General features: G+C 34.2%; 1 protein-coding gene across 2 annotated transcripts in view; it reads left to right on the top strand.

Annotated features, from left to right (window-relative positions):
• LOC100367200 (constitutive coactivator of peroxisome proliferator-activated receptor gamma-like) overlaps window positions 1-12,608 on the top strand; it is a 76,166-nt gene that overhangs the window by 59,676 nt on the left and 3,882 nt on the right. For both annotated transcript variants that reach the window (XM_085492608.1, XM_078007106.2), the window contains exon 3: window positions 14-1,308. In XM_085492608.1, the coding sequence (XP_085348734.1) occupies window positions 14-1,308 (1,295 nt within the window). The remainder of the gene's footprint in view (window positions 1-13; window positions 1,309-12,608) is intronic.

Genomic DNA, 12,608 nt, shown 5'->3' with positions numbered 1-12,608 from the left:
GTGTTTAACAAAGGTACCACAGAGAACATGGCAAACCAGCTGTGTTAGTGGTGGATGGCATGAGCTGTCTCCGAAAACTTTATCCCCCGGGAATACCGTGGATATATGGAGGGCAATGGAACCAGTATCTTGAAGAGCTTAACAATTTTATCAGTAGTTTCCAGAAAGCCAAAATTGAACTTGTGTTCTTTTTTGATGGAAGGGTAGAGAACAGTAAGAGAGCGGTATGGGTTGAACGGCGCTTGTCTGATCGCAAAAAGGTAGAAAGTATTTTCGATCATGTGAAAAAGACTGGAAAGGAGCCATGTGCATCCATGTTCCAGATACCAGTCAGTCTGGCTCACTTCACCAGGCTTGCTTTGAAAAGTCTTGGCGCCACTGTCATCAACACTTCAATGGAAGCTGATTATGAAATCGCTAAGTACTGTCGTCAGAATCGCTGTCTCGGGATTCTTGGGCAAGATACAGATTTTCTCATCTACAGCGACATCGGTTATTATTTCTCTGTGGACCATTTAGATTTGAGAAGCCTAACAACGGTGAAATACTGTCAGGAAAACCTGTGCGCCAGACTAGGGATTTCCGTTTGTCAATTGCCACTGTTTGCCTGTTTGGTGGGGAATGATATTGTTGCTGCATCAGTGCTGGAGAACTTTCATAGATACTTAGCCGAATTACACCCTCATGCCCGCATCCCTGGTTATCGTACACTAGTCCCCTTAGTTGCCCAGTACGTTGCACATTATGGTAACTGGGCACCCACACAAAAGGATGTCTTGTTTATCGAGAGAGAGGTTTTCCGTGACTCCTCCAAGTATGGCCTCCTTCGTGAAGGTTTAAGAGTTTACGATCTTGAAGCCGATTACCCAGTTCCGATGTCACCGAGAAAAAAACAAAAATTTGATCTGAGTCATGAGGGTCAACTTGTATCTACACCTGTGATTCACTCAACAATTCTGGAAGTGGCTAAAAAACAGCACCGAGATAGCGAAAATATTGTAGGAGTGTTGAATGTCATGACTGTTGCGGAAGTAGACTCTGGAATGTCTCTGGAAGATGACAGTGACTTATCACTTCCCTCCTCGGCTGTAATCCTCAAACCAATGCGCCAATCAATGTATGGCTTGATTTATGGAATCAGAGAACATCCAGCCCAGAGGTCACTGGTTGAGGGGCAGGGGCAGGCGAAGTATGAAGCTTCTCAAGATGGTCAACTTGTAGTCGGCAAGAATGCAGTTGAGGAATGGTGTGTCTATGCCCGGAATAGTTTGAAATGTGCCGATATCGTGGAAGCTCTTCCATTGAAAGGTGAGTTAGGAATTCATAGATATTTGGAGAATGTTCACATACACATCCGAAAGGTAAGGATTTCATAGATATTTGGAAAATTTTAAACTTTTACCTAAGAGTGAAACAGTTCAGTGCAATATCATGTCCTTATTCTACCAATAGTGTTGTAAGTGAAGTACAGTCTCTTAGACTTGATTGCCAACAATTATTTGTAAAATAAACCAACTTTATTTTGGCCTAATTATTTTCAAAGATGTTGATCAATACCGTGGATAAATGAAAACTATGCCCATTTAGTCCAAAGTCTGAAAAAAATTATAGAAACATTCTGTTGTCAATATAAATGATGACCATATCAGTGCTCTGTTTAGTGTTGAATTTAGTCAATGCAAGTGTGATGATCTGCTGAAAAAATATTATGGGATGTCTGTCAATTTTACATTAATTTTCAATGATGTCTGCAGGTCGCATTTCAGGACCGGCCAAATTTCTGTCGGTTTTTGACAAAATTGCATCAGCATCACTACAAGACGCAACTGATCTATGGTTCCCAACCGGTCACTTGTAGCTCAGTAGTTGTTGCACATTGGACTCATGATCAGTAGACCCAAGCTCAAATCCGACCGAGTTTGAACACCAAAAAGGTAGACCCCCCTACCCTGTGTGAGTGTGCCAGACTCAATGGTAAGGCTAAATCCACTGGCCAAGATTTATTATCTGAAAAATGTGACTTTTAGGGAACCTTGTATTAGATCCACAGTTGCTTGTGTTCAAATGAGTCAGTCTGATTTGCTGTCCTGTGTTACCATAGAAACAACATAGAGAAACATGCTTATTATTTCACAGGAAATTTCAACTGCAAAATTTTCAAAATTTTAAATTACTGCACTGCATTGCAGCACAATCAAGTGCTTTTTGTCCTGCCTGTAATGTTAATGAAAGGTGAGATTTATTAGGGAACTTTTGTCTGTCGGTGTTATTGTTGTTTTTGGCGTGTGCATGGTAATTTACATCTAAGCAATGTCAAACTTTGTTATACTGTTCATTTGTATTAAATCTTGCTCAAATTTGATTGTCCTATGTGTACTGAAATAATACCATGAGATATAGATAAAGTTCCAAATCTTTAAATTTGTAATTGAGTATGCCTGACAGCTCAGGAACAGATGGGGAATGCTTCACTGATTGGAGTGGATAAACATTATTGTCTGTGTGATAAATCATGCAAACCCTTGGGGAATAGTAAACTCCAATGTCAATAGATTGGTACTTGTTGCATCTTTAACAAAAAAACAGATGTCATTTAGACATTGTATTCATAATCAGGGGTACCAATGAAAGTGTAGCTTTTTAATGAAAATCACAGCTTTGACACCGTGCAGCATAGCTTGGTCAGGAAAAGCTTAGCTGCAGGAATGAAATCCGCTAGTTTTGACATCGAGAACTCAAGCTTTGAACATATTTTGATGTTGAGGGCGTACACAACATGGCTGCCTCCAAAAGCAGTGTTAGCGACGGTAAGTATTTTACTCGTTTTCTAAACAAAATCACCAAGTTATGCTGTGTAATATGCCGCGATCAGTGAGGTTCAGGTTCAATTTCTTTTCTAGAGAGTATTATCCACCATTATACGAAACTTACAGAGAAATCTCAATTCCAATTTTCGAAGCGAACAGGCTAGCAGGACGTCCTATTCTTATACATGTACTTGGATTTTATGACAGTGTAAAGACGCGGTGGCTAGCGCATAAATGAAAGGAAGAGAAGCTAAATATTCATCTCATATGATGCTAACTTTTAAATCTTCGTGAGCTTTTACAAACTCTCGAAAACAGACATTGTCAACACGTCTTTACACTGTCATAAAATCCAAGTACATGTATAAGAATAGGACGTCCTGCTAGCCTGTTCGCTTCGAAAATTGGAATTGAGATTTCTCTGCAAGTTTCGTAAAATGGTGGCTGAAACTTTCTAGAAATGAAATTGAACCTGAACTTCACTGATTGCGGCATATTACACAGCATAACTTGGCAATTTTGTTTAGAAAACGAGTAAAATACTTACCGTCGCTAACACTGCTTTTGGAGGCAGCCATGTTGTGTATGCCCTCAACATCAAAATATGTTCAAAGCTTGAGTTCTCGATGTCAAAGCTAGCGGATTTCATTCCCTGCAGCTAAGCTTTCCCTGACCAAGCTATGCTGCACAGTGTCAAAGCTGTGATTTTCATTAAAAAGCTACACTTTCATTGGTACCCCTGATAATAGTGCTTCTGTAATTAACTTTTTGAGTTAGGAAGGACAGACAATTTGTATACTGTATGTCAGGTACCTCGGGCGGGCCTCTATCTGAGTTGTTGTCATTTTGTGACAATTTCATTTAATATTTTTGTCACTTTTGTAAAAAAAAAATGATTTTTTTCAATTTCTTTTTGCAAAACTACCAAAAATTGTTTGATTTGTAACGTGTATGTTCTTTACATTTGTTCATTTCATGACGATATCGTTGATTCTCTTTTTTTTTTAGAGAATATTTTGTAATTTTTGGTAAAAAAAAATTATATTTTCAACTTCATCTTGAAAATTACCCACCTGATTGCTTTGATACTTGGTATGTAGGTACTTTGGGTGGGCCTTCGTCGGATTTAATCATTATTAATTTCCTATTTTTGTCATTTTTATTTCAACTTCTTCTTCAAAACTAACGGTCAGATTGCTTTGATATTTACATACATTGTATCTTTGCAAGTTTGTTTATTACATGCTTCTGTTTTGCACATGATAAAATGAAAGAGATAATTGTATGCGTGACAAAATTGGTCACACTTTCAAAGAAGACCAACAAAGGGCAAGGTAACCAGAGTTTCTTTTTGTTTGTTTCTACCATAATAAAAAAAAAGTTGTTCTTTTTTCCTATTTTGTAATTTTCTTGATTGTGGATCAAAAATGGATGGATTTTTCTACCACTTCTTGATCAAAATGTCATTAGATGGCACCATGGAAACAACAGTATTTAAGATTAATTTTCAATTGGCTGGTTGATACGGAAAAATATTCAAAATACTTGGTCATCGCAATTTATTGTTACGTCATGTGACTAAAAAAAAGCAGCTGTTTCCATAGTGATGAACAGCATCATCAAAATACTTTGAAAAATGATTCTAGAAGTAGCCCAAATGAAAAAGGATCCTCGTTGGCAATGATAGCATTTCCAATTCTTAGTATTGTTCCTACTATTGCCATTGTGACCTCCTCACAGGCAACAGCTTTCCAAGCAATGAGGCCATCTGTGCACACACTAGGAAACGGCAATTCTCCATGATGCAACTGAACTACCCATGCATGCAAAAAAAAGTAATTATTTAAGAACTGAAGGTTACAAGCTATAATTGTTCTTTATTTTAGCATGACTGGTAATATGTTGTTGCAGGTGATGGTCACCAAATTTATACAGCTTTTATTGGTTTGTATTGATTTATGTTAAATAGTGTATACTTGATACTCAAGCAACAACACAGTCTGTGAACAAACTCATAAGTGACTTTTGTTGAAAGAAAAACTCAAAACTCATTTTATGAATTCATGCATTTCACATTCTGGGAATTAGGACAAAGAATGTGAAGAAGTGAATAAGCATCACATCGGCAATTAAACACTTGTTGTGAATAGCCATTTTAGTCACCCTCCCCCGTTCTTAGTGCTGCAGACTCGTGCACACAACAGAACAGACAAAGAGTCTAGTCTTCTGGAATTCAAGCTGCAAACTTATTGAGCAAAACAAAAGACACGTGTCTCCAAGGATGATTTGAGAGTCAAATAGCCATGATGGTGATGAACAAAAGGCAGAAAACAAAGAGGTGCCTGATAACGAGTTTGTTATTCTTTGGAGGCGAGTTCGGCCAATCAGATAAGAGCACCTTGACAGCGAACCAATCAAGCTTGATAGAGGAAAACAAACTCACATCAGCAACTTGGACAAAGGAAAAAGAAGAATTTTTTTTATCTGTCAATTAAGAAAGGTTTTAAGTATAGTAAAACAAAATATGAATGTGGATGTAGTCCAGCCTTTGGCACTTTGAAAACTTAAACTTGACATCCATTGGCTACTGAACCCACGTTTGATCCCCATGTTTATGACGTCTTCAGCAATGTTTTTTAGGAAGTATCAGTCTTTTCAAGCAAATCATCTGCTTTTGTCGCTTTCCATAGATCAAAACAGTGATATAGTTACTTAATTTATCTTCAAAATAGATTTTCTTGCATCTAAAAACCTTCCTGTAGAAATTTGAGGAAGATATTGCATGTGTATGGATTAAGAAGTTTCTATTTCAAATACTCAACCATTTTGTTTGCAATGAAATGTGAACAAAAAGTGTCATAGTTTTTTTCAGTTTATGGAATATGGGCTACAGAAAATAAGTACAGTATTTACTTTTTATTAGTTAGTTGCATATATGCATTCACATGAATCGCAGATGCGTGTCTATGATTTACTTATCAATATATGCATTTTTTTGGTTTATGTGCACCTCCGAGAGCAGACACAGTATTTTCATTTCCATTTTCAGTTGCTAAAAAATTGTTAAGGACATAAAAAATAGTTCTCATACGCCATCTTAGATAAAGAAAAAAACATCGTGATAATAAATGAATCGTTTTGGTAACAAAAATCACAATCAAGTTGTTGATTAAAAAAATGTATTGTTTACGAACTATTTTTCAGGAAGTAAATCTAAATTATCCTCATAAAAAAAAATGGTATGAATGAAACTGTTACCCAATCTAATGACACTGCCCAGTAGTCTTGTTACTAAAGCACAATCTGTTGTTGCAATTGTAGAGTAGTTTCCTACCTTTTTTGTCATCAAAAGAAAGAGAAAAAAAGAATCTTTGTGTTTGTATGTAACTATTACACTCAGCTATGTATTTTTGTCATCAAAAGTTGAGAATGTGTTTTTTGTTTTCAATGATTGGTTCCTTCCTAATTGCATATCTTCACTAATACCATTGTTTCTATAAACTTCATTTAGAGCGTTGCTTCTTTGTTTCTCACACTGAATTACTGCTTGGCAAACAATATTCTTCTTTATTCGCCAACTGGAATGGGATCTGTCTTTCTCAATTCACAAAACTATCATTGGCGTACCAATTCCTCAACAGAATCTTTGTGTTTCTCTCTCTTCAGGAATTCTTCTGATTCTACTAGATTATTCATCTTCTTTTTTCATTCATTCATCATGTTTACACCGAGTGAAGAAAACTCATTTTAAAAACAAAAAAGTTGATTTGGAAGTTGGAATTTTGTGGATAAGAGAAAACTTGGTATATTTTAATTTTTGATTCCTTTCAACTAATCAGTAACTGGCAACTATTAGATTTTTTGGATGTGAAAATAGAGACGTTTTATCGCGAATGTATCTGGATGAATAATAACTTGCCTGTAGCTTTTTTGAAATTGAGAAATTGGATCAGCTTTTCAAGAAATGTGTCGGCGATTCATAAATAATTTTTCCACTACCGGTAGTTAGGTTTGGTAATTTGATTTGGTAATATCAGGGGAAAACATTTTCCTCCAAATATACCAGCATCAGCTGCTTTCTCTGGTGGTCATTAAAATGGTGGAATATCTTCAACATTGTCTAGCCCAGCCATCATTTCTGGTGGTGTAGTAGGCAGAGGTGTCCTGCATACTCTATTTTATAATGACATCATTTAAGAATATTGTTTCAGTATTTATTTTGTCAGCTTTTCTGTAATTTTCAAAGTTTATAAATGATTTCATAGTGGATTCAGCATTATTGTGAATGGAATGACAACAAATTCAGCTTCTTCTTTTTTTTTTCTTCAAACTAATGATCGCAATACTACTTCAACCGAGTAGGATTAGGTCCAAACCATTTAAAACTTGGGGAGTAGGATTCTAAATAAAATTAATGACAGAAGAATTGAAGATAACATTTACTGCATGGAGGAGGGATGTGAGGAAAGATTTCATATTTAGTGGTGTATGTCATAATTTCTTAAAAACTAAAAAAAAAGCTGCTCTGTCATTACATTATTTCATCCTCATGCACCCCTGTCCCTCATATCAAATGGTTCAGCCTCCAACATTTGACATGGCATTGCTTGTAGTATTTGGCTTAAGAAAATAAATGGTTTATTGGGTGAACTCTCTCCCTCCCCCCTCACACAATAGTAGACAAAAGCATGGTCTTGAGGGGTGTATTGGGACATGAATGGCACTGACGGGAACAAAGAACGTTTCCTAAGGGTGTTTAGGAAGTAGCTATTTACTATGAACAAAGAGAAGATCTCAAGAGCTGTATTCAACTGACATATTATATTTTTATTAGACGCATAAAATCCTTAGGAAAGGATAAAAAGGGTCTTACAGAAAGAAATTAAAAAAAAAAAAAAAAATATGGTGCATTCATTGGTGAACAAGTAATGATATTAATAATAATATTAATAATAATAGGTAGGCATTTATAGTGCAATTTATCCCGGAAAAATGCTCATAGATGCTTCACAAGTAGGAGCCGATGGTGGTTCAAAGCATTAATGATCGAATTGTTGTAACCATCTATTAGTGCTGGGGCATCAGTTCAGGTGAAGTGATAAGTTGTGATTGTCTTAGATCAGAAATTATCCAAGTTGATATCTGTAGTTTAATGTTTAACTGTTATAGTTTTAGGTTTGGTGATGGGTAATTTGAATAACACAGCATAGTGGATGGATATGGCAGAATGGTCCATGGAATGACCATGCGAATGAGAAGGTTCAGTTACATGGTGTATTAAATTTGCCCTATCAAATGAATGTTCTTGAGACGATGAGCATGGTTATCATTTAGTTTGCCCATGTGAATGGTTTAGTTTGGTAGTTGACAGTGATTGATCAATATACTTAGTGAATCCATCAAGAAACATTTGTTTTTATTTTTCTAAAAAGATGGACAGTGAAATTCTAGTTATTAGTGTAAAATGACTAATTTTCACTGGGTTTAAATTTCACTGATTTACCATTTCGAGCATATTCAGTGGGTTTTAAATTCACGGTTTCGTCATTTAGATAATGTGTTCTATGCTAAATTTTACATATTCACTGTGTTGTAATTTAGCGCATTTTTCCAGTCAGCGAAATAACCTAAATTAAAACCCAGTGAATAATTACCCCCTTTACAGTATTAGATTTTGAATGAGTCTCCTTATACACAAATGACTTAAATTTGTGATATTTTTTTCTTCATGGAGGAAATTGGAGGAAAATGGCGACGCCACAACCCCTTTGATTTTTGATCTTGGAATTCAAAGTCGTTTATAGTACCGAGAGAACTGGTCAGAGGCGTCGCCATTCAGCCAGGTCTCCGTGAGCGTAATCACATGTAAATTGTGTTGATATCCACTCACAAAGTCTGTAATCTGTGTTGATCTGTTCTGGATTGATCTTGCATTTACATGGCAACATCAATACTATTTGCATAATAAGAGCTAGGTATTTGGTCTTGAGATTAATGGATGCAAAATAAGGATTTTATGACATAATGCACTTGACAGACATGGATTTGTCCATGAGTGGTGGGATTGATAACAGGAATTTGATGTCTTCTACAAGCAGTGGTTCCTCTCTCTTTGTTAATAATACTTTGCATAAATCAGGAGATATGTGTCAATTCCAAGTGCTGTAATTCAACCTTGCTAAACAAGAATTTGAAGTCAGGGTGTTTCTTATGCTTTTGTAAACATGTGGATTTGATCCAGGTGCAACAACTCTTTAACACTTGCTGAGGCAGAATTTCAGTAAAAGTAAGATAAAAAGCAGTAATATTCCAGGAGCTGGGTGTAAGGTACTTCAGCATAACCTCAATCTCGTCCTTATGAAGTAAAGAAAATGATTTACCCCCCCCCCCCATGCTAAAAAACAAATCTGACCAATCAAATACCAGAATTTTGATAAGCAGCCAATCAGGCTCGTTGAGTGTAAACATCATGCCCAAATTAGAAAAAAAAGATCTTCCTGTTCCTTATATTAGTGAAACCATCCGACCAATCATATCAAATTGAAAGTAAATAAATCAAACTACTGTTCATCGACAATACAGCAATGGTGAATAAAATAAATTCCATAAATTTAGAAAGAATACAATAATTAGCCAATCATGCCAGACAACCATAAACAATGTAGGAATTTGAACGATAAGAAACTGATTCATTTGATTAATGTTCTAATAATACAAACTTCATTCACCTGTCTGACATCACCGATATAAATTACACATGCAATATTCCTGTGTTCAATTGGATAATTGGTTTTTAGTTCCCAGTTTCTGTAGTAGGGGTATAACGATTATTGACTCATTAGGGGGGAACACTTTATTTGTGTTCTTACTTATTGCTTAGCACCTAAGTTAAATTGCTTTGATTTCCTCTCATTTGTCGCGTCGTTAAATATTTCTTGTATGTCTGTGTCATATTTTACAAGTGTAATGGAGAATTAATTACAGTTGTGTAATAATTATTAATATGCCTACATAATAATTAATAAATTGTAAAGCTTTGTAACTAATATATGAATACAGTATTTGTTCTATTAGTAGTCCATACATTAAATAAAGGACAGAGTTATGTTTTTGGTCAAAATAAGTCATATTTTAATGAACCAGCATACAGTAAAATTAATTTTTGGTTTATGTATGCTTCGTATAGAGATAATACGCATATGGTATATATTGTTATATTCTAGGGGAGTGGGTTATATGAGGTTGGCAGGGTTAAGTTTGTGACAGTATTTCTTCTATTTACTCCTCCCCCAGTTATTTGTAAAATATGATGATTACAGGTATTCGGTATTATTGATTATCAAATTGGTATATTTTTAGGACATTGGCATAATTAGATATGCTTTAATTAGGTTAGAGGTAAAATAATTAATTTTTTAACATGTGCACTTATACGCCATGAGGGACCAATACAATACAATTACTGTGGAGCTAGCATTAATATATTACTATTTGTACTGAAATAATAGATTTTCACATTTAATGATTACTATTCTTTAATTTAGTTATTAAAAATGTGTTTAATATGTGTAATAATTCCAACAAATGCTATTCTCCTGACCAGTTTCCTTACGCCAATGGTTTATGTAACGATCAACTTTTCTTTGAGTCAGTATCACAACATATGGCTTCAATAATAAGTGCAATCGATAAATGTAAATTTGTTTCCATTGTTCAACATGGAAAATTATTAGTAAGGCCAGATATTGATTGAATGTTATTATTTTACTGTAAAAGCAATAATTTTCATTATAATGTCACTATTTTTTTTTTTTTTTTTTTTTTTGTTAATCTTATTTACAAATTTTTTCATGTAAATTCACAGATTTTTCGGCAAAGCAATGAATTCTATTGCAGTTTTACATGTTAACATAAATTTATTTAACCGTATTTCTGTTATAAAAAAAAAATAGCAAACTTAGTTCATAAATAAATATAGCTATAGTTAGTTAATTATTAATTTTAAGTTACCAGTATGATGATTAGGCACATGGAATTTACATCTTTCAAATAATAGTAATCAGCCCTAACTGTGTAGCAAAATGAAAGTAAATACGGTCGTGTATTTTGTTATAATTCATTGAAATGAGCAAGCAGACTCATTTCACTTGGGTGCGATATATATCAAAAAGTTATACACACACTATCGTGACCACAAAAACTGTTGTCTGCTGTAGTATACGTTAATTTGGCTTTATAGTAATCAAGTCTTATTTATTATTGTGATTCGTCCTAATTAAAATCAGTAGTTTTGTTATTGGAGACGGTCGGGACGGTAACTGTGTGAATGGTTAATCCAACAAAACAATAGAAAGTAATTACTGCCTATTGTTTTGCTGGCGATGGTGATCAGGCTTGTATTCACTGTTGTTAAAACATCATTAAAAAACCTTTTGTTTTTTAACTAGAATGAATCTTTTGTACGATTTTTGTGTACAATTGTTAATTTTTATGTATATTGAGTTTAATATGTATTATATATGTTGATATGTGAATACGTGTGTGCAGTACAAAATACTGTTTTTTTGCATTTCACAAAGTTTGGACAATGAAAGAAAATAAGTATGACTATTATATCATTAACTGTATATATTTTATATAATAGTTTGATTTTTTTTGGAGGGGTTGGTGTGGGTAGTTATGAGCAGTGATGTTTTTAAAATCCTTTGTGTGCCAAAGTCAACTTCAGACTCCATCCACAAAATAGTTCTATTTATAGTCTGCTTTTTTTTACTAAAATGTTTCAAAAATTTCAAATTTGTTGATCGAAAGCTTGAAGCTTTGTCATATTTTATTTGTCTGGGCCAAAATTAAGCTTGAATTTAGTGAAAATTAAAAAAAATGTGAACAAATTTACTCAATTTGAACTGAAAAGAAAAATTGAAAGATGAGATTGCCCTATGTGAATTGTACTCAAAATCTACTAAGCATTTATTAATATGTTGAGTTAATTAGGTAGTTTCCCCGAAGTCATGTGAGGGCGCTCAACTTTTGAACTCTTTAATTTAATTAAAAGATCAATGTCATGATGAATACTTATTATTTGATTTCTACAGACTGATTTTCTGTTACAGCGCCCTCTACAGGTCAGTTTCTTCATATATTGTTGGTATTTCTTCAATACAGATATTGTATTGATGAAATAATGCCAATAGGCAATTACGATATTTGGTGGAACAGCAACAAATTGTTTTTTTTATTTATCATTGACATCTTTTTGAAATTTGTGTGTATACAAACTATGTATTCTTGTAACACGCAAAATTCTATTTCTATATAAACGTGGATGTTGTGAATGCTTGTACAATTCTAGTGCCCCTCAAAAAACGCTAGAAAGACAGATTATTATGAACTCACTTAGCAAGAAAAAGTTTATTGTGCTTAAATTTGTTTTCTGTGATTTAATGCTGGCACCTTCATGCCATTGAACTCAAGAGTGGATCTACTTTTTTCTGTTTGGAGATGTATTTATTTTAATTTTTTTTCATTAACAAAAAAAAATACTAAACTGTGAATAATATATTTTATTTAAAAAAAAATAAATAAGTGTAATTCCTGGCATTGAGGTGTAAAATCATGCCTGTGGCGGGGACTGATTCTGGATTCTTCAAGCATGTCATTGATGGCAGCAATCGTCACTTTTTTTGGCGAAGGGGTTAAAAGTTTATTCAGATGAATGTCACCGAACTATGTGAATATGATATTTGATCATTATCACACTGAACTCTTGCTGATTTTTGTTACTGTAATAGATTGTCAAAA

The sequence above is a fragment of the Saccoglossus kowalevskii genome, chromosome 2, assembly GCF_978046115.1.
Source record: "Saccoglossus kowalevskii chromosome 2, keSacKowa6.1, whole genome shotgun sequence".
NCBI lineage: Eukaryota > Metazoa > Hemichordata > Enteropneusta > Harrimaniidae > Saccoglossus > Saccoglossus kowalevskii.
The sequence above is the reverse complement of the archived record's forward strand: the minus strand, read 5'-3'. Positions and strand labels throughout refer to the sequence as shown.